General features: G+C 34.9%; 2 protein-coding genes across 2 annotated transcripts; one reads left to right on the forward strand and one right to left on the reverse strand.

Moving 5' to 3' along the window:
- Nucleotides 1-7258: 7258 nt before the first annotated feature.
- LOC142629376 (uncharacterized) lies at nucleotides 7259-8614 on the forward strand. Its single transcript, XM_075803355.1, has one exon. The coding sequence runs from the start codon at nucleotides 7450-7452 to the stop codon at nucleotides 8431-8433; it is 984 nt and encodes a 327-aa protein (XP_075659470.1). The 5' UTR covers nucleotides 7259-7449; the 3' UTR covers nucleotides 8434-8614.
- Nucleotides 8615-15676: 7062 nt separating this feature from the next.
- Nucleotides 15677-23129, reverse strand: LOC142628015 (putative protein S-acyltransferase 22). The gene is made up of 9 exons (XM_075801945.1): nucleotides 22599-23129; nucleotides 22371-22484; nucleotides 19713-20114; nucleotides 19317-19385; nucleotides 19160-19231; nucleotides 18344-18472; nucleotides 18073-18153; nucleotides 17550-17738; nucleotides 15677-16845 (listed from the first exon to the last, which is right to left on the reverse strand). Exons 1-9 carry the CDS (start codon nucleotides 22638-22640, stop codon nucleotides 16054-16056), a joined length of 1890 nt encoding a protein of 629 aa, XP_075658060.1. The 5' UTR covers nucleotides 22641-23129; the 3' UTR covers nucleotides 15677-16053.
- Between the last annotated feature and the right edge of the window lie 472 nt (nucleotides 23130-23601).

Consider the following 23601-nt stretch of genomic DNA (forward strand, 5'->3'; position numbering starts at 1 on the left):
TAAAATATAAGTGATGCAATTGATTTGGACATATAAAACCAGGTCAAAGGGTAGGCTGAATTGCTTGAATTGATTATGAAAATTGAGATGTTTACGTAAATTACGTGATTGGCTTTAAAGAATTAAGGCACAAATGTCCCTAGTTTTGATTGTCGGTAAAGTGCTTTTTTTTTTGGGAGAAGTCGGTGGAGTGGGAAATGAATCAAATGACCAGCCTGCACCGACTGGTCAATGTAAACAATTTTTTTTTTTGGTGGCTTTTTGCTATAAAAAAACAAACAAGTTTCTTGAGTGGCTAGGCTTTTTTGCTTTTGTTTTTATGGCTATTTGAGCAAAATTTAGGACCTGAATTCATCAATGTAAGACAAACAATGTAATTTCCCTTAATGACAATTAAATTTTTAGAATAATTTTTACGAAATATTTATTTATTTTATATATAAAAATTAATGAGATGTTAAAGATTTTTTGTTGTTGTTGAGAAACTAGGTGGTTAAAGATAATGATTTCACATAATAAAATAACGAAAAAGAATATATTTGATTAATCTAGTTAGTTTGCTAAATAGATCCGTAGGTTTTTTTTTTTTTTTGAGAAGAAATGATTTCAAATAATAAAATAACGAAAAAGAATATCTGCTATTAATCTAGTTAGTTTGTTAGATAGATCCATAGTTGATGCGTTTAATCGGTATATTCAACTATTAACTAGGTAAGAAGTAAGAACCAAAGTGACCAACAAACTAAGCATAAAGCATTTCTAGAGGAGACTGAAGGAGGAAAGAGAGAACAGGTCCAGAGGTTGGCTTTAGAGTTCACACTTATAGGGACCTTGCAAATAGTTAAGCCCTTTTATATGCAATGATGGCTTTGATAAAAAAATAAAATGATACAATATAAAAATTCTACTTTAGTCTAATTTAAATTAATATGTTAGTGAAACTCCATTTTGGAGACCTGAACCCCAACCCTTGACACCCCATCCTACAAAAACTCAATACTTGTGAAATGATCATCACACCAAGAGTGCATGGTGGTGATGACTTTGATAATTAATTATTTATTCAATCATTAAATATTTTATTAATTGAGGTAAAGATTTTATTATACTTAAGGTCTGTTTGGATACTGCTTATTGTTAAAAACTGAAAAATTGAAAACACTGTAGTAAAATAATTTTTAAATATGTGAATAGTGTTGTGAGACCCAGTTTTAATGAAAATTTTGTTGAAAAAAGAGGTTTGTAGGTCCCATTAACAATGCACGGGACCCACTGACAAAAATCAGACGTAGACACAAGCTAAAATACGCTGAATCCAAACTCCACTTTCAATTAAAATCTTTAATACTCAATGACAATTGGGAAACTTTGAACAATATTAATAACTTTCAAAAAGCAGCTTTGGTCTTGGGTGATGACTACGTTCATTGAATTCACCTTGTTGAGATATTAGGCATAAGTTTTATATATATATGAAATTGGCATAATTCTAATGCTAAAAAATAAAACATAATTACAAGGAGGTATTCCCTCGGAAAAATTAGCCAAACATGGGAGAAAAAATAATTTTACAATCTGAGATCAAACAGAATGAACAAAAAACTCGTTAAGGGTACGATGAATGTTAAGAGTTACTTAAGGCCCGTTTGGTAATATTATTCTAATAACATTGTTTAAATGTTGTAAAAATACATGTTATATTGTTTAAACAACACAACCAAACAAACCTTTACTTACTTTGCCCCAAAAAAAAAAAAAAATGAAAGAAAGAAAGAACAGAAGAGGCATATCATTAAAAAAGTAATGGTTGCTGGGGCTTCTATGATTTTGTTCCGAATCTAGACAAGCTTGGGCCCAGTACTTTTATCCATGGTCAACAATCAATAAAAACTGGGCACCTCAAATAATGTTAATTTGCAATACTTAAGTTTGGTCCAAGGAAAAATTCGAGATGATGCCTAATAAGTACCATCAATCATTTACACAAGCCCAATGCCTGACCCATACTCACTCATAACTCTAGCCTATTTAGGGTGTATTTAAATACCACTTATTATTGAAAACTAAAAATATTGTAGTAAAATAATTTTTAAATGTGTAAATAGTACCGTGAGATTCAGTTTTAAAATTTTTTTTTTTGTTGAAAAAAGTAGTTTGCGGGGCCCGTGAACAGTGCACGGGACCCACAAAAAACGCTGGACGCAAACGTAAGTGAGTGTTTCAGCTAAATCCAAACAGTTACTTAGTGTCCGTGAAAAAGTTAATGATGCACATTGCACACACAAGAAAAAATAGAATTTGGCTTTTGAGTGGAGTTGTGATGTGTTTTGGTATTAGAACTCATTTCTTTATCCTTATATGTGTGTGTTTATTTCTCAAAAAAAAAAAAGGGTCACACTTTCTAGTGGAAAATTACACTTTACAACCCTAAACTATACCTCATATTATACTTTGCACTCTAAAATTTTCGAATGCACATTTTGCACCTCAAATTATAATCCTTATTACACTTTGCACCCCGCCATTAAATTTTCTGTTAACTTGAATAAAAATTTAAAGTTTAGGGTGCAAAGCATAATCATGAGTATAGTTTAGGGTAGTAAAGTGTAATTTCTCATTTTTTTAAAAAAAATGATTAAGAAGAGGGGCAATTAGGTTTTTTTATGTGGTGCCATTTTTTCCATCAAAATTAATAAGAAACTTAATGTCGAGGTGTAAAGTGTCATAAATATTATAGTTTAAGGTTTAAAATGTGCATTTAAAAATTTTATAGTATAAAGTGTAATATGAAACATAATTTGTAATTGTAAAGTGTAATTTCTCCCACTTTCTATAACAATTCCCCCACACCAACCAAAAAGTTCACACTCAAAAGTCCAAATATTTGCTTCCTCTCAAATATTTTTACCATTATTGTCAAGAGTCAAGACACACATTGGAACTTCGCAAAACACCACATATGAATCCTCATCCTGTACCATGTCCAGAAACTGCCTCTTAAACTCGTGAAGCTTGTTTGTATATTACAAAACGAGGTTGTTTTTCTCATGTTTGTCGGACAAGTATGCATTACTCAAAGAATAAAGCTTTTCATCAAATCAAATAATTCAATATATACATACATCAATCAACACAGTTTTTCTCTGTTCTCTTTTTACACAAAGATATATAGTAAGGTGAACTGCCATTATTGAACTTTCTCCAACCCGAGTTATAGTAAAGCTTTTCCTCATTTGAATCACCGTTTAAGATGTAACGTCACTCACTTGCATTGATTTAATATGCAATTACGACAATGTGGTCAAATTGATCCTATCAAATTATTTGACTAATCAATAAAAATTTCAGCTCGATCATTGTCAAGTCAATCGCCAACTTGTCTATGATTAACTAAATATCTTTAAATGTCTCTCTCCAGCTATTAATGAGTGCTAAAAATCTGATCCCAACCAATGAAACCATCTCATTAGATCAATTTTGGGTGGTTTCAACTAGTGGATTGGGTGGAATCAGAGCATAAAATTGAAAAAACTTGGAGAAACTTTAGGCTGATGTCAAGATGGTGGAATTGATCTTCAATCCAACATCTTTTCCCCTCATCTTCTTTACATCTCATTAAGTTCATAAGATTTTATCATTTATGTTTTTTACACGTATCCTCCCACGAGAAGGTATTTTTTGAGACGGTCTTATAAGATAAAATCTTCCCCTTCTACTCTCTTTATTTATTTGTTTACCTACCTACCTTTCTAGCCCAATTATCAATTCAAAGCCTATCATCAGTCAATTACTCGATACATATCGATACTTAAAATCTAACCATACTTGATTCGAATATATGCCTATCCTATAATTGGGTGTAAACTGTTTATAGATTTTAAATATACTTCAATTTTATTTAAAATGTCTTTTAATTATACTCTAAATTTAGGTCAATTATATATAAATTGTTAAAAATACATATATGTTAAGAGTAAAATACAAAATTAACTCTTTAAGTTTCTTCAGATTTCATTTCAGTCCTCTAACTTTGTTTTTGTTCATTCCAGTCCTCTAACTTTCAAGTTTATTCAATTAAGGCTTTTCTATCAACTTTTGTTATATGATGTAGTTAATTTTTTAATTTTATAAATTTTTCTTCAAATTTTTTAAATTAAAAAAATTCAATTAATGATTGAAAAATATTTTCTAGATTTTTTTTCAAAAAATTTTAACAAAAGTTAACGGAAATGCCTTAATTGAATAAGTCTGAAACTTAGAGATTGAAATGAATGAAAGCAAAATTAAAGGACTGAAATAAAATCTGAAGAAATATAGAGGCCTGGTTTTGCATTTTAGCCATATATATATATATATATATATATATATATATATATATATTGTGGTGGTCGTTAATTGATATTTGTCAAGCTTAGATTTTTATTTTTTTGAAACATGTCAATCTTAGATTGGAATTGGACTTGGAAGGAAGTACGTTGCGGGCATTACACGTTAATACATTGCATGGAAAGTAAATAATTTTCTTTTTTTGTACAACACTAGCCTAGTTTTGGAAAAACAAATATGTCCATATCCAACTCAAGGTATTATACATCCGTGCCGTTTTCGCAACCCAATAAACGACAATCTGACATCAATTAAAAAAAAAAGAGAAACAAAAAGCCAATCCAAAGAGAACTACATTCCCATTCCACCACCACAAGTTACGACTAGTACTTTCTCCTTCTTCATCTTCTTCGATATTGTCTCTCTCTGACATTTCATCAAACACAAACGATTCAATTCAATTCTACTACCATGGCAACCCTCTCGTCTCCGGACCTAAGCCTCTTTACCATTCTCTCCGAAACTGGATGGTAATGCTCTAACATCAATCATTTACAAGTCCAATGCCTAACCCATATACTCAATCATAACTCTAGCCTACCTTAAGTGTCCATTAAAATCAGGAGTGGAGCCAGAAATTTTAATTTGGGAGGCCAAGTTATGATGCTAATATTTTAGTTAAAACAAATCTCTACATATACACACACAAAATTAATTTACTAAGAGAATTTATCATCTTCTAAATTTTAATGAATATATAAAAGTCATGTATTTCTTCTATTAGACATGTACAAAAATTTATCATTTTCTACATAGTTTAATTTGTTAAACTTCTTAAATTATATGATTTTAATATAATTTTCTTTTTTTTAAAGAGCACCATTGAAATGACTCAAAATTTAGGGGGGCCAAATTCAATTTTTACATGCTACATTTTTTAAAATATAAATAATATATATACTATAAAATAATTTTTAAAATTTTTGGGGGGCCACTCCTATGTGTGGCTCCGCCACTGATGAAAATCATTTATGTCAATGTGTATTATAGAAAAAAGAAAGTATAGAATTTACACAGTTTTATTTAAAAATAATCAACATCAATCCATGTATAACTATATAAACTTACAAGTTTACTAGTAATTGTGTAAATTTACACAGATACTATTCATTTTGCATTTATTTGTTTATTCTTTTTTTTATGTATCTCAAAGATGAAAAAAGAAAGTGAATGGTAATTTTTGTATATGAAAAGCAAATATATATATATATATATATATATATATATATATATATAAAAAGAAGTAAATTCTTATATTAAAAAAAAATAAAAATTACGAACAAATATGAATGTTCAAAATGAGGCACACTGCACACACAATTCCCACACACCAACCAAAAGTTTCACACTACAGTCCAAATATTTGCGCCTCAAATATTTTTACCATTATTGTCAAGAGTCAAGACACACATTGAAACTTCCCAAAACTTCCCAAAACTGCCTCCTTAACTCGTGAAGGTTGTTTGTATCTTACAAAACGAGGTTGTTTTTCTCATGTTTGTCGGATAAGTATGCATTACTCAAAGAGTAAAGCTTTTCTTCAAATCAAATAATTCAATATATATACATCAATCAACACAGTTTTTCTCTATTCTCTTTTTACACATAGATATATAGTAATGGGCACTGCCATTATTGAATTTCCTCCAACCCGAGTTATAGTAAAGCTTTAACCTTATTTGAATCACCATGAAACGTCACTCACTTGCATTGATTTAATATGCAATTATGTCAATGTGGTCCAATTGATCCTATCAAATTATTTTACTTATGAATACAAATTTCAGTTCATTGTCATGTCAATCGCCACCTTGCCGTGCCCCTGATTAACAAAAGATCTTTAACCATATAAGAGTGTTAAAAATCTGATCCCAATCAATGAAAACATCTGATCCGATCAATTTTGGATGGTTTTAACTTTCAACTATTGGATTGGGTGGAATCATACCATAGAGTTGAAAATTGAAAAAACTTTAGACAGGTGTCAAGATGGTGGAATTGAATCCTTGAACTGAATTTTTTTTTTCCTCATCTTCTTGACATCTCGTTAGGTAATTAGTACATAAGATTTCATCATTTATTTTTTTGACATGTGTCCTCTCATGAAAATGTATTTTTTGAGACAGTCTCATAAGATAAAATTTTCCCCTTCCACCCTCCTTATCTATTTCTTTACCCACCTAACCATCTAGCCTGATCATCAATTCAAAGCCTATCATTAGTCAATTACTCGATACATATCGATAATTGGAATCTAATCATACTTGATTCGAATCTAAGCTTAACCTATAATTGGGTGTAAACTGTTTTTAGATTTTAAATTAAATATACTTCAATTTTATTTAAAATACCTTTTTAACTATACTCTAAATTTAGGTCAACTATATATATATATATATATATATATATACATACATACATATATTTTTTTTTTTTTTTTTTTTTTGTGGTGGTTGTTAATTGATATATGTCAAGCTTAGATTTTTTTTTTTTTAGAAACATGACAATTGTCAAGCTTAGATTGGAATTGGACTTGTAGACATTATATGACCGTAAATTATTTTATAACTTTTTTGCTACAATTCTGACGTGACAAATTGTAAGTAATTAACTATCACTTGTACATAAATCCATCATTTTTTCACCAATCACTCCTTGTTACATCACAATTTACAATTTACATCACAATTGTGATAAAAATTTGTGAAAATTATATAATAGTAGAGTTTTTGCACGATAATACATTCCATGGGAAGTAAATAATTTTTTTTTTTTTTTTTACAACACTAGCCTAGTTTTGGAAAAAGAAATATGTCCATATCCAACTCAAAATATTATATTATACATTCGTGCCGTTTTCGTTTTCGCTTTCGCAACCCAATAAAATCTGACATCAATTAAAAAAACAAGAGAGAAACAAAAAAACGCCAAGCCAAAGACTCACAACTAGGTCCACCGCCACAAGCCACGACTAGTACTTTATTATTCCCCATCTTCTTCGTTATTATATATCTCTCTCTGACATTTCATCAAACACAAACGATTCAATTCAATTCTACTGCCATGGCAACCCCCTTGTCACCGAACCTAAGCCTCTTTTCCATTCTCTCCGAATCAAAGCGCATCCTCAACGCTCACTCTCGCCATTTCCTCGCTCTCTGTGTCCTCTTCCTCCTCCCTCTCTCTTTCTCACTCGTTGTCTACCCAACCCTTCTCAACCTCATCACTCACCCACCTCCTGACAACACCAAAGTCCTCCTCCGCAGTTTCCTCAGTTTTCATCACCAAGAAGAGGACCAACCCATTTTCTCTGACACCCAGTTCCTCTCAATCCTCTACTCTCTTTTCGTTTTGGCTTTCTCTATCTTAGCCATTGGTTCCATCACTTTCAGTGTCTTCCATGGCTTCTATGGCCGACCCGTCAAGCTCATCTCGGCTATCAAGTCCGTTTTCCTTTCATTCTTGCCTCTTTTCGTCACGGTGGTCATAACCCAGGTCGTGTTTTCTATGACTGTTGTTGCTTTTGGGGGGTTCCTGTTGTTGGTGACGAAAAATTTTGAGCTTTACTCAAATTATTTTTTGATTTTTGGTGGGGTTTTGTTGGTTTTGGCGTTGGTGTATTTGCAAGTGAATTGGACTTTGGCGTGTGTGGTTGTGGTGGTGGAATCAAGTTGGGGCTTTGAACCGTTGAGGAGGAGTGCGAGTTTGATGAGAGGGATGAGAAAGTTGGGGCTTTCTTTGTTTTTGTTTTTTGGGGTTTTTGGTGGGATTTTGGTGTGGACTTGTGGTGCTGTTTCTGAATTGGATATTGGAGACAGTGAAGGGTGGAAAAGTTGGGGTTTTGTTGTGCAGATTGTTGTGACTTCAACTTTGCTTATGCTTTTGTTGCTTTATAGTGCTGCGGCAAACACTGTGCTGTATATGTATTGCAAGGCTCTTCATGGAGAGTTAGCTGTGGAGATAGCTGAGGAGTTTGCAAGGGAGTATGTTAGCTTGCCCTTTGATGATGGGAAAGTCCCTCATGTTATTTCAGTTGTCGTAGGTTGATTTAGAATGAGGTTAGTCAGGGTGTCTTTTCTCCTTGCTGCAGTTGTTTCTAGTTTATGAAACTTTGTGTATATATAGCATCAAAGACATGTGAATAATTGGGAAAATTATGAAATTTGTCAATACCTTTCTCTAAATTTGGGGTTATTTGTTGGAAAAAAGTGTTGTTCAATTTTGTTTCGTATTATGGTGTGTTGCATTTCTATGGAAAATTAATGGCTTGATTGTGTTTGAAGCGGGATTTGAGTTGGGTCCCACTTTCTTTCCATCGTCTTTCATAATACTTGCTTAAAGTAACTGCATTTAAGGATTGAAATGAGATTTTAGTTCAATTTAGTTTGTAATTATTGTGATCTCTCCTGATGAAGTAATAATCACTGCTTTAACCAAAAGTGTTTAATTTACTGATTGAATCCATAAAAGACCTTTTGACCCTTTCAGAGTAACACGGTTGGTTGACTTACATATGTGTAGATGGTATTTTGTATTATATAATCCTATATTAGCCCGCAGATGAAGCACTGAAATGAACATTTAGCATCGGCTTAAGCCCTCACATAAAGAATGCCTGGCATTGTCCTCTGCTGCCTGCTGGAAAGAATATAGGAAATAGTGAGATGAAACTGACAATTAAAGATAAAGGGTTTCAGTAATTGCACATTTTTGTAGGACCCTGTCCAAACAATACTGGCTTCAAAATAAAGTTCAAAGTAGATAAGTAAATAAAGAACCAGATAAGAAAAAATAAATTCTTAAGTTGTACGTAAGTTAGTGTTTCAAAATAGCAAAGATTGTTCAGAGCCGCATTGGCTTTTGACAAGCTTGAGCACGTAGACACAAAAAAAAATCATAATTTTTACAGTTTTGTGCTTCCACGCATATCATTTTATTCTCCAACTCAATGAAGTGTTGGAAGCATGGAATCCTTGAGAGAGTAACTTTAGGAAGTTCAAGCCAGATGATCCAGACATTCTTTGTATCAGGAGAGACCCTAAGCATGGTTTGAGAAACCCTGAGGATGATTTTGTGGTGGGGAAGCAGTTATGTTTAGTGTACAAATATGCATTCAGCTCTTAATCATTGCTACTAAATATGTGGTGTTTTCTTGATTTTGAAAGTGCTTATGCATCTTTTATATATTTAAAGAACTAAGTATATATAAACAAAACTACCCACACACACAAGTGGCAGTTATGATTTACAATACCACATCTCAAACCTAGACCACACATTGTGTGTGTGTACAGTCATATCTTTTTGTTGATAATTCTATGCAGAATGCTGAATTAGTATGGAGAAAATGAGTTAGCAACTCTTTTTTTTTCTTTTCTTTTTTGGTTATAAGTAAAAATGGATGAGTAATTTACCATTAACTTCTAGTTACTAGCAATAGCAATATTAATTTAATTGATCAATATGTTGTCTTCCACTATCATATTGGTTGAATGGGTTTTTTCTAGGATTGTCATTCAGATGATTTGGAATCAGGTTTAGCTAAACAGCCTTCTTTTCCTTTGTGGTAAGTAGCTAAACATCATTCATGAGGTCTTGCCTCACATGAGCCTTGGGAATGATTTATGGGCTAACTTAGAGTGAAGGAGTTTTGCAGTTTGGTATGGGTACTGTCAAGGAATGGCTTGATAATTAGGTGGAGGCAGAATAGATGAAGTTATTTGTTCTTTTGTAGAAAAGAGAAGGAATATTTGGTTCATTGTCTATATTTTTCTGTTTGTGGCTCATTGTTCCAACTTTTTTATTTATTTTTATTTTATTGCATGTGGTCCTCGACTCCATATTGCTCTGCAGTCTTGAACTATAAGCCATCAACTCAATTGTGCTTGACGGAGCTAAAATTACAGATAAAGAATAGGTTGCTGGGATTATTTCCACATTCTGAAAGTGATGGAAAAAGAAGTTGGTGTCATGTAAATTTGTGAATTTAATTAGTCTTCAGAAAAAAAAAAAAAAAGAGTAAGAAAAAAAAAAAAAAGATGATTCTAATTTACATGTGGCAGCACAAACATCAAAATTCTATGAATTTAAGGGTAAGCATTGGCCCTGCATTTTCTATTGGCTTAAGAAGATTACCATTCTTTTTCTTATTTTTATTTTGATAATTCAATAGATACAATGGGGGAGGAGGGACTCAAATCCTGGACATATTCGTTGGAAATGCCAAGAGTTGCCAGTTGAGCTACAAGGCTCTTGGCTACCATTGATATAAGACGTAGTAATCTATAATATTTATCTTGCTTAGGCATGCAGCAGAAAGTAAGTATTTTATAGATTCAACACTGTTGATTCTAACATTGATATAAGACTTAGTATTGCAGGCTTTAGTCTTGTCTTTCTGAGCTTTGTTAATTAAACCATGCCTTCATTCTGACTTGGGGGGTGCTAGACTTTCTTACATACTCTGATGAGATAAGCTGAATGTTGTTACATTACCTAAATTACACCAGACTAAATCATTAAGCTATTTGATCACTCCTCATACTCTCTACAATTTTAAGGCATTGAGCAGCTGCAATTGAAGATTGCCCACGAGTTGTTCACAAGCTTGATGAAATTTAGCTTTAGTATGGATTGAGAATTACCAAAAAAAGAATTAGCTGTTTGGTACTCAAACTTAGAGTTTGAAATCAGAATTCTGTATCTGTTTTACAATGTTAGATAATAATGTTGACATAAATTATAGGCTAATGTTTTTCATTCTTTTTAAGGGGATTTGATGTCAGCTTCATCTAAGGGGCACCTTGTCACTGATTCCTTTTATATTTATCTCATGATTCTCATTGGATAGGGCTTGGGTGTCTCCAAGTTAGGCTACCTCTTCGACCTGGCTAGGAGGTAACCATTGATGTAGACCTTTAAATTGAGCTTCATCTTCTTTTTTTTCTTCTTTTTTTGATAAGAAATTCACTTAGCTTTCAGTACTCTCATAAGCACTCCTAGCCAAAAAATGTGCAGCAGTATTGCTGCTACGCCTAACATGGACAGCCTTCCACCCACTGAACCTCATTAAAAACCACCTTGAGCCTTCGATGATCCTCTGAATAATCGTGGCTGGGGGAGAAGCTCCTTTGATTGCTTGTATGAGAGCTAGAGAGTCACCCTCGAGGATGATGTTTTTGAGTCGTAGGTCACATGCTAGCATAATACCTTCCTTAAGCGCTTTGGCTTCCACCACCAACTCACCCAAGGGGTAGTGAATTTTCTTCCTCATTGCACCCATCAGTTGGCCTTTCTCATTTCTAATTACCACGCCAACTCCACAGTTCCTAGATTCTTTGAAGGTGGCCCCATCCACGTTCACCTTATACCATCCCTCAGGGGCGGCTTAATGTATTTGGGCCTAAGGCAAAAACTGAAATTGAGGCTTTTTATATATTTAAATATAATTTTAAAATTTTAAATATTACTTAAATTCTATTATCTTGTTTTTTATGCAAAATTACTACTAATTAACATAAATCATGTAGATTTTTTTTTTGTGAAAGTTTATAGACAAAAAATTTGACAAAACTTTTCACACCTGTTGATGTGGCAGATTGATAATTTGATAGTGATAGTAAGTAAAAAAACGATGTTAGTGGTGAACTTAGATAAAAACTAGTAAAAGTTTGTCAACTCAACTTGTGAAAAATGTGATTTTTTTTTTTTTGTATTGCTATTTTTTTTAGAAGTGCTATATTCATAATATTTTCATAACAAATCCTAAGTATTAATTTGTTACTGGTTCTAATTTGAACTTATCACTAAAATTAATTTTTTATCATCAATAATATCTTGTAACAACCTATCTCTTAGGATTTATTTTAAAAGTGTTGTGAAAAATATTGTGGACGTAACTTTTTTTTTCTTGTTTTTTATTTGATAAAAAAATATTATTTTATTTATTGGCTGATATTTGAACTTAATTAATACTATTATAATATTTTTTTTAAAAAACCCTATTGATTATAATTTGGGGGCTTTTTTTCTACTTGGGGCTTTAGGCGGCGGCATCAATTGCTTCACATATAGAGCCGGCACTGCCATCCCTCAGGTGGGGCAATCCACCCTCTATGAATTGGAGGGGTTTTGGGGGGCTGCTAGGCAAGTTTACCCGAAATTCTTCAACATAGCGACTTGCATTTGCTGTAATGATCCTTCCCTGCTTCCTCTGACCTCCATGCCTGGCCTTGTTTCTGTTGTTCCATAAGCTCCACGCAGTCGTGGCAATCAGCTCCCAATCATACCCACCCTTCTCTTCCTGTAATAGCCATAACACATCCATAAATTGCTTTGGGCAATACCTGACATTGTGCAGCCTGATCTTTAGCTCCTCCCAAGCTGCCTTCGCGGTTCTACAGCCCCACAGAATGTGTCTCGATGTCTCCTTTTCCCCACATTCCTCCTCTGTGATTACTTTTCGTTGTGCCAAGCTGGTTTTTGTGGTAAGAATATTTCTCCACACTCGCCATGTGAAGTGTCTAATCTTCTTCGGGCATTTCATACCCCAAATGGATTTCCACAAAGTTTGAAGTTTGGAGTTGTCCGAGCTTCCTGGGTGTCCATCTTCTGTTTTGCTTTTGTGCAGCAACTTAACTGCCACTTTATTGGCACTATTAACTGAGAAAAATCCATTAGGGGTCATGAACTATACCAGTTCATCCTTTGGTGCCATTGGGCTGATGGGAATGCCCAGAATGATGTCTGCCTCCAAGGGAAGGAACAATTCTCGTACCATCTCTGTGTTCCACATCCCTTGGTCCTCGTTTAAGAGCCTTGAAACCCGCTTATCGCCTTCCCAAACTCTCACCCTCGGGCTGATCACCTTACTTGAGCCTGTGCCTAGCACCCATCTGTCCCTACACAGATCCACGTCCCTGCCATTGCCAATAATCCACCTTGTTCCTTCGTCTATGACCCCTCGGGCTACCAAAATGCTTCGCCAAATGTAAGATGGACTTTTCCCCAGCTTTGCTTCCATAAAGGAGGTTTTTGCAAAATACTTTGCCTTCTAAACTTTGTGTAGCAAGGAGTCTTCTTTCTGCATAATCTGCTGGCCTTGTTTCGCAAGTAGAGCGAGGTTGAAAGCCTTCAAACTTCTGAACCCCAATCCACCCTCTGCTTTTGGTAGGCATAATTTTTCCCATGACATCCAAGCCATCCTTCGGTCATTTGATTTCTGCCCCCACCAAAATCTTCCCACCATAGAATTCAACTCTGAGCATAGAGATTCCGGGAGTTTGAAACAACTCATCGTGTATGTGGGGGTGGCTTGTGCTACTGCCTTAATGAGGATTTCTTTGTCAGCGTTTGATAGGAGCTTACCTTTCCATCCGACAATTTTTCTTCCCACTTGGTCCTTTATACGATTAAAAGCATTTCGCTTTCCCTCCCCACAAGCGAGGGTAGACCAAGGTATCTTTCATGTTGCTGAATTATTTGTGCCCCCAAAGACTGCCTTTACAGCTTCTTGGACTTCCCTCGGTGTGTTTCTACTAAAAAAAAGGGTTGTTTTCTCCTTGTTCAATTTTTGGCCCGACTCTATTTCGTAAACTCTTAACACTTCAGCTACCTGATTGCATTCTTCCCTTGTTGTCCTACTGAATATAATGTTGTCATCGGCAAAAAACAAATGGGAGATTGTGGGTGCCCCTCTCTTTACCGCTACACCATGAAGAAATTGAGCTTCATCTTTACTCTTGGGGTATGGACATAAACCATGCCAGCCAAAAATATAAAGAAGAATAATATGGGCTTGATTTTTGGATCCATTCTCATCTATGAGCTATGAATCTACCATGATTTCTGATTGGATGGTGAATTCAATGTCTCCATTGCTTAACCATGAAACATGATCAATGAGTTGTAACTAAAATGACACTTCTTACTTTTTTAATAGTAAAGGATGAGATTGAGAATTCAAAACCTATCAATGCAGTAAAATTTTTATTTTTCTAAAAGGAATGAAATTCAAATTTGGCCTGTCTCAATTGTAATAAATCAGACATGGTTACAAATGACAAAGAGAAATGAGGTCGTTTATTTGGAGAAACGGAAATTGAAAATATTATCATGTTTTTGGTTAAAGAAAATGCAAAGAATGATAGAAAATACATTATCGTTTATAATGAGACTAAAGCAACACAAAAATGAGGTTATTGTGTTGTGTGAGAAACTACTAAAGCGCTATTTAGGACTCTGGAATTACATTATCATTGTTCAAGCTTAGAAAACCTTATCACAAAATTTGAGGTTATGAGGTTTTTGGTTCTTCTTACTAATTACACCCTATTTTGGGAGAATGACACATTCAAAAACTAAAGCGCACATTAAAAGTGCTTTGAAAGGTATATTGTGGATCAGGTATATGCATCATTTTTTTTCATATGTGAGACTTACAACTGTATGAAACTCACATGTTGTGACATTGAGATGATAAATATATTGGATGCATAAGATAATTATTACTATTTTGATTCCAGAACCAACACTTTTGTTTAATTAGGAAATGACGGGATGAACCTGTTATCATTTTAAGTTTCATTGTTTGCTTCTAGAAGAAGTCTAAAAATTCTTGAGAATCCTACAAGACCTATTAGCTCTTTTTTCTTTAATAGAAGCTTAAAATTTTCTGAGTTTGAATCCTACTTAAACAGCGATGGTTGGAGAAGTCGGGGGCATCTGTTCTGCAAGCTATAGTGACTTCACCCCTCACATTATGCTGATACTTCCAGTTCATTTGTGAACCGTTTCTTATACATACATGCATTTGCCAGGCTGTGCATGAAGGGGTTGCATATGAGAATGCCAATGAGTTTATTACTTACCGGCTTCATCTTGTTACAGTTATTCAAACTGAAAACTCGATCTTTATGAGGTTATAGTGATTGCCATTTCCTCTACTACATATTTTGGTTTCTAATAATTCATTATAGTTTCCCATTAAAAAAAGTAGTCATTCTAGTAATAGGCTCTCTGCATGAGCTTTGTAATTGCTGGTTATATGCTTCTATGCTGTGCTTGTAGTTAGTACACATGCATATGGAGTCAGCACTCGTCTCGGTGCTCTTGAACATTACATCTCTTGTTTTACTAAAACTAATCCATCGTTGCCAACAGATTCAACAAGAGATAGTAGCACAAAAGTTTCACAACATTTAATTAGTCGAACTTTGATTTGGCCCAGCATGGACTTTGATCATGATGGAAGACAATGGACTACAATTAAAAGTTGAAAGTAACAAATAACTTGAACAGAAGCCATCCATGAGGAATTCATTTCTAATAAAAACCACGCAGGGATGACAAATCCAGTATCATATGCAGTACCAAAGCAAAAATTACCAAGTTGTCAATTCTGAAGCCCACCACAGGCTTCAATGAAGCTCATGCAGAGAATAAAATATATGCATCTTGGTGCGACCCAAATTCTAAACTTTCTGTACAACTAGAGCCTCATACATGTCTTCTGCATTAAGCCCAGTTTTGGGGATCCCACCAGTTCAATTTGGCATACCAGACGACGGTCACTTGGTGCCTGAAACATCTTGGCTAACAAATGAAAGAATGTTGAACTATTCCCTTTAACGGATCAAAATGAATCAAACTTCATCAATTCACAATTGGTCAAAGCTTTCTATTGTTAGCCTGGCTAGAAGATGAAGCATTCAGTCTAATAACCCTCTCATCATGATCTGTGCCAAAGAGGAGGTTACTCCAGTTTGTTGACCTTTGAATAATTCTAGAAGGCACCCTGTCACTATCTTCTCCACCAGAAGCTTCATACCCATCACTAGTTGACCTTGACAGTGGGAGTCCTCTCTGAGCAACTGCAGCAGCAGCAGCAGCAGCAGCCGACAGACCTGTGAGCTGCCTCGCCTCTTCAGCACCTGAGGAAGAGACCCGGAATGGGTGAATATCAGGTGAGTCTAAACTGCTCTCAGGTGAAGAAGCAACAATCCCAGCAGAGCTTGACATTGCTCGGCTTGTTTGGAAAGCACTACGCGCTTCAAGCTGAAGAGGGGCCAAACTAGTTGATGTCTCACTGAAACCTTTGTCAAGTGCTTTAGCTGAAACTGTTGGCAGGGGCTCCACAGGCAGGTCAGCTGGGAGGCGCACCCGCTTATTAGCTCGCCTTCTATTATTGTCAGGCCTTGGGACCATCCGGCGACCACTGCTGCCAAAGCTACTGTCAGGTTCTAGACCAAAAGGGGCATCTCGTCTTATTACGGGCTGCAAAATTCTGGATTTTTTTCTTGCCTCTGCAGCAGCCTTTGAAACCTCTTCTGCATTTAATCGAGCTAATGTCCATGGACTGATCTTTACTGCTCCAGGATTTTTTTTCTTAATTAGTTCCTCTCCCCCAACCCTTTTCCCTAATGAACTTACAGATCCAGTTTCTGGAGGAACTACATCAAACTGCAAGAAATACATTAAATACAGTAGCATCAACAAACAGAACCATATGATTTAAGCGCATCATAAAATCATATTCTCATAGTCATTGTGATCATCAATGTGTTTCCAATTAGAGTGCTGCATACCCAATATATGAGACAAGTCACAAAGTGCATGATGCTTAACTTCACATTATTCTAGAAGATTAAGGGACTTCAGGGATCACATATAACTCTATATGTCTTACCATTTTTTTTACCAGAATTTGAAGGGAAATTATGTTGTTATTACATTCCATTCAAACAAGCTATAGCTGTTTTTCTGTCCACTAAAAAAGGCTCCTTGATATTCCTTTTTTCTCCAATGAAAAATAATCAGGAAACCTTAACTAATTCGCAATGACCGTCCTAACAAACAAAGTTTCTCATTCAAAAGAAATCCACATTGAATAACTTAATCCATCTGAGGCTTCTAAATACCAAAACTGTTGATGTAAAACTATATGCACGTTTTAGCAAGTTAGATTGTTGTAACCAGCCCAAACTGTTTTGCTTCTATTTTTCAAGTTAGAGAGCATGCTAGGCAGTAGGAAACCAAAGAAATACAAGAGAAAAGTTTGTCACTAGTGAGGACAAGCCATTTTTTGTGTTTGAACTACTAATGTATTAGCAGATCAGCTACAACTAGTATCTCCAATAAAGGAAGTGTAGATTGGTCAAAATTACCTGATCTTCAAGAAACAAGCGTGGAGGCGTGCACCATGCACCACGGTGGAAAGTTGTAAACGAGCTTGCACTGCTTAATCCAGTGAGTGAGCTGGCAGGAGACATTTGGGGGCTTTGCTGTACTCCGATTCCTTGTTGCTCTTGCTCCTGTTCCCTCAGAGCTATGATGTAATCATATGTACTGATTCCCTGTGTCAGACACAGGAATTATGTTAATGGCTCATTAGCTTTTTTTTGTTTGATTCATGTACAATAACAAAATGCATGACAAAAATAACAAATGCTAGTCAATAAATAAATTGTGTATCCAGAAAGTTAAACCCATATGCCACCCCCCCCCCCCCAAAAAAACCTCCTTATTCTTTTTCACATTAAACAAGAAGAAAAACAAATGAGAAATATTAAATGCCAATCCCTTATACCACTAAAAGAAAAATCCAGTCCAAATAAATAAATAAAAGATAGGGCTACTTTTGAAATAATAACACCTCATGATGATATGTTAGACTGGTCACAATCTTACCTTCTTTATGAGGAGGATGTGAAAGAAGAATAGCTGAGCTAGTGGTAGGGTAGCAATCATAGCCAAAATGGTGCACAATGCCTATGAAAACAATACACAATAGACACAAACTAACGAATTAATTTTGTGTCCCCCAATAACTCTTTAAAGCCAACAAAAATTGCAATGAAAGAAAAATAATTTAAAAAGGCACCAAAGAAAAAGTTGAATCAAGACAGAAATAGAAAGACCTAAACAGTTAAAAACATAGAAAAGTTCACAGAACACTCACCACTACAATAATGAAGGGCACCAAAGAGAAACTGCTTCCTAACTTGGTAGATATATCCGCAGAAAACCGCTTCCTCTCAAGAAAACAGCAGATAAGCACAACGATTCCAGTCGTCCATTGTAGAATAAGCTGCAATCTCAAGCCCAAGGGAACCATGTATATACCTGTCAATAATCAATTAAAATGAAAATGACTTGAAAATAAAATGCTTACTCTGGGGTGATCTTCAGGTTCTGGCATGTAGCTTGTGGGACTTGTAGCAGCAAATTCAGAAAGGAATAGATACATGACATAAGCAATGGTTCAAGAATTCAATGATTGATCCAAAGACCATTGTGCAAACGGTTAAGGAAACCATTGTACATGACATAAGCAATGGTTCAAGAATTCAATGATTGATCCAAAGACCATTGTGCAAACGGTTAAGGAAGCCATATGGCTATCAAGGGACTCATTGAGTGAGCAATGACCTCTAGAAAGTACGAGATTTTCGCAGCTGTAAAGTTCTTTTTCCTAAATAGGGACTTCTAAATTTTTTGTGCAAGGATAATTAATTAATCACAAAATGATAGGCAACAAAGCGTGTCAGGATGCAGACTGAAATTTATTCATTCTATTGAGCACAATATGGAGGATCAAGGATGCTTGCACAAGGATAGAAGTGAGGATACAGAGAAATCTAGAACCTAAATGACCTGGTGTGAATTAAATCTGAAGGGGCTGGTTAAGGTTCATCAGAATCTATGAAGATAGCATGTTGATAATAATGTGAGACAGAAGAAAGAGCTAAGGCAAAGTATGGAATCTCATGCTTACCAAGAGGAGAGAAGTAACCATGAGGGTGAAAAATTGCCGGTAGTTCTTTTTGCCTATACAGTTGTTAAGCCACTACAAAAGTCAAGATTAAAAGGGAATTAGAAGAATTATCAATGAACAAGGAAAATAAATTTTCACAACTTGAGATTCGCCATACCCTGCAATGATGATCAAAACGGTCTACACATTTATCACAAACTCGACAGTGCTTGCTGTATTTGAAAACCTAAATCAGAAGAACAATTTGAATTCATAAACTTCATAGACTATTGAATGAAAAGTCAAATAAAAAAAAACCTTTAAAGCACTAATCAGATGAATGCAAGCCATGTGAGCTAGATAACATGTCTAGTGTGGAATGATCACTCAACATGTCACTTTCTAAAGTAGGAGGTTTACATGGTGAAAACCAAAAATGGCATGCCTGACTGGTACATGCTATTTCATTGAAATGATAATTGTCAAGATCTATTCAGCTAGACCTTTCACATTTACATTCTAGATCAGCGTCTTAACATATTTATGAATGGAAGTGTAAGCTTCTGTCACTCACCTCAACTTCACACAAACTGCAATAGAACATGCCTTCTTCACTCATTTGTTGTTCAGAAGACTCCTCACTTGAACCACAGCTGTTGCAGATTAAAGCACAAGGAGAGCAGACCAATAGGAGACAAGATGAATTCTTTGATGATACATTCTTCTCAATTTCAGCAGTTTGTTCTTTCATAGTTGCATCTTTGCCTACTGCATCCTTATCCATAGCTTTTCCCCCAACTGTTGTGGTATTAGCATCAAGTATGGAAGAAGTTGATTCCCCGCCCAATTTAGAATCCTTCGGTTGTGAATGCTTTTCATGGTCTGGAATATTTAGATATTTTTTGGACCTAAAAACTCCTGGGTCCGCAGGATCGGCTGCCGCACACCAAACATATAGGCCGAAGACACATGTGATCTAAAAATGAAAGACGTTATTTAATTCCATTGAGACTTGAGAGTATCTAATAATATAAATGTAAAATAAGAACACAACTTCTGGCAACAACACTTATCTCACTAAGTCATATTTAGTCAAACTTCTGACAAATAAACCTGCATATTTACGCTTAGAAATACCAAGCACATAATGATATCCAAATGCATTTTAGAATTCACCATTCTGAAACTTAATTACTTTTCACTTATGATTTGTACTTGTGGTAGATAGACAACCTAGCAGTAATTACGATTTCAAAAAAAAAGTTCAAGAAAAAATTACATTTACTCCACAAAAAAATTAAGTCACAGAAATTTACCTTCTCAAAATTAGTAACTCGGCCATTGTATAGGGCTGTGGCAATTAACTAAGTTAATATGGATAGATGACATATCTGTCAAGTGATAACTTATCACTTCTTAGCTTGTTTCTTACTAAACATTCATTTATCCAAAATTTGGGGGAACATAATTATTTAGTCTCTACAGCTTTTTTTTTTTTTTTCCTGTTCTTTTCTTTTCTTTAAAAAAAAAAAAGGAATAGAATGGACATTGAATCTTTGCAATGACTGTCACAATGTTTAATGCTGGCATGGAATCTTGCAGTAAAGAAGAAACAGCTTCCTTCTTTTAGGTTGTAAAGAAAACGCTTTCTAGCAAGAGACTGCAGCTACAATTAACAATTTATTGTTATATGGACTATAATCCTGAAAAGGAGAGCTCCAGGAATTTATGTATGATTCCAATTTTAGGGCGATAATATTTTTGTCCAGAAATCAGCCTATCCAAAAATTAACCGTAAGGCTGCCTATGAACCACCTCTCCAGAACACCACAAAGGTGAGAACTTTGTACACTGGCTATGACCTTTCTTATATGTTTTGTAATATAGTTCGGTACTAAAGTTAATTTACCCTATTATAAATAATCACCAAAAATAAGTAGCTTACAATACAATGCACTCCTACCATAAATGTGGCAGACGTTTGTGACAACCATTTTGATTTGCTTTGCCTTGGAAATTGTTTAAGGAATCAACCATCAGAGATCTTCCATTTCACTAAAAATTTAACCATGTGCAAGTTTGCAACTACGGCACATGAGTGTGTACTAATTCCCACACAAAGAAACAGTGAGGGATGTTTAATTAAAAGAATTATGCATCACCATAGAGAAACCTAAAATATGTAAATAACAGGCTACTACCATACTTGTATCTTGTTATAAAAACATGCATAAAATAAGATACAGAACTTAAAAATAAGTTGCTTCACCAATTAGCATCCAAATTATACAACACTTGGATTGCTGATATTAAGATTTCAAAGAATTTTTAAACCACCTTTTTTACATTACCTACTAATATTAACTATCAACAATATGCAGAAATTAAAAGAACTTGCGACATCAATTAGCATCCAAACTGCACAACTCGTGGATTACTGATATTTAGGCTTCAAAGAATTATTTTGACACCCATTTCGTAAGAAGTACCAACAATTTACTAGAGTGGTTCAGACCAAACTGAAATAATGGGGACAGTTAATGACCAGGGTGCGTGCTTGTTTGAAGAGAAGGTGCATAATACCTAATCACTAAGCAGTTGATCATAACAAATGAAAAATACCATTTGGAACCACTGGATTGCATATCAAATTATGAAAGTCTGTATTCAAGGGCCTATTATCATCTTATCCAATGATCCAATAATAAAAACTTATTAACTTCCTTATAGCTTTGACTGTGCAATATATGGTTCATTCTAAATAGTTTACCACTCAGATTACAACAGTAACACTAAATTAACATGTTAGTCAGGATTCTCAAGCACATGAAAAACAGAGTGCCATCTCAAGCAAAGAAAAAAGTAATCAGAACAGTTGATTGGTACCTAAATTTCCAAATCCACAATCAATACAATCAAGAATTCAAGAGTTGTTTGAGTGATGGACTTCAATAAGCTCTTAAAAGGTACGGAAAGAAACTCATAGACAAAGCAAGGCATTTGCTATTACCAACTAAGTGAGAGCTAATAATTTACACTTTTAAGGGACCAACAACAAAGAATATATTTTGATAATAACAAACCCCAGAAAGTAAAAGGAACCCACTTGGGAAAACAAAAAATAAATCTTACAACCAAACATGAATGGAAAACCAACAGCAGAGAAAGAATAGATCTCAGTTCTTCAACCGACCCCAAAAAAAAAGTACTCATAGAAAGAGAGAGGGCTTACAAGAGGAGTGTAGAGTCCCATCACAATATACTGAAACAGTTTCTTCCCAACAAAAGGAGCAAAGAACACATAGAAAGCAAACCCCAATGCCAAAAATACAGCAACAGCCACCACCTTCACAAAGAGTAAAAAACACTCAAAAAATGAAACTTTGAACAATAACAACAACAACAACAACAAAATGCTCACCACTTAGAAAGAAACAAAGGAACAATTTTTAAACTGAACCTGAAGAGGGTGGTAAGGAAGTTGCCATCCATTCTTCCTCATTTTACTCTCTGAAGTCTGAAGGCTGAAGAAACCAGAAATGAATGCAATAAAGATGGTAACTTGGTGGGTATCTCTTTTTTCTGGTTTGGTTGTACTTATTTTCTGACACTTTCCCTCATGTTTCCAGGAAAGAGGAGTCACTGAAGAAACCAACCAAGGAATGGTTTACAAGGGCATTTTCCTTGGGGTCTAATCACTAATTAAAGCAAGAGGAAAATGTGGGAGAAAAGGCATCAAAAGAGAGAAAAAGCTTGGAGCTTGGAGATAGATATGACTAAATGGAGGGGTAGCTAGTGGGTGTAAGTGAGAAATGGGACAGTAAGGAAACTTTGTCTGGTTCACTCAATCATAGCCTCACGACATGGAAGGTGAAAAATATAAAACAAAGAAAGATTGGAACTGGGTTTTGGTTTTTCTTGTTTCTTACAAACTTTTCACTTGGGCAGAGATCTGTGAATGTAATAGAGAGAGAAGAGAGGAGGGAAGAGAGAGATATTGGTCTGGTTTTCTTTTCATGCCTATAATTACTTGGGCAAACCTCCTTTTACTTTTTTCTTGTTTCTAGCGATACCTTTTTCCCTTGGCAAATCATGTGTCACAGGCCAGTGTAACAGACAGTTGTTTGGTCCTGCTTTTGTTAATTGCCAACAACCCTTCTTTAAAACCTTTTTGAAATTGCTCTCTCTCTCTCTGTCTCTCTTTGCTTTGCTTGCTTCTTATCCTTTGTATTTGTATATGGGGGGAAAGTATTAACACAAGAAATGACAAGCCTAGGCTACTAGTGCGGTTTGTTTATAAGCTTTGCAATTGAATACTCTCTTTTCTTATGTGGAAAGGAATAACACAGTGAGTGAGTGAGTGAGGAACAATTGGAGGCAATTGTGAATTTATGACCCCTCACACCAGTGCCATTTCTCCTTTTAAGCTCCAGTAGCTATCATCACTTGATGAAGCATGCTTT

This window comes from Castanea sativa, chromosome 3, assembly GCF_040712315.1.
Source record: "Castanea sativa cultivar Marrone di Chiusa Pesio chromosome 3, ASM4071231v1".
Taxonomy (NCBI): Eukaryota; Viridiplantae; Streptophyta; class Magnoliopsida; order Fagales; family Fagaceae; genus Castanea; species Castanea sativa.

Bases quoted from the DNA above. Each gene is read 5' to 3' on its own strand.
- LOC142629376 (XM_075803355.1), top strand. From the start codon at position 7,450: ATGGCAACCCCCTTGTCACCGAACCTAAGCCTCTTTTCCATTCTCTCC.
- LOC142628015 (XM_075801945.1), bottom strand. From the start codon at position 22,640: ATGAGGAAGAATGGATGGCAACTTCCTTACCACCCTCTTCAG. The intron at 22,485-22,598 runs GTTCAGTTTAAA...CTCTTTGTGAAG, and splicing joins TTCCTTACCACCCTCTTCAG to GTGGTGGCTGTTGCTGTATT. The intron at 20,115-22,370 runs GTAAGCCCTCTC...TTTCATTTTTAG, and splicing joins TGGGACTCTACACTCCTCTT to ATCACATGTGTCTTCGGCCT.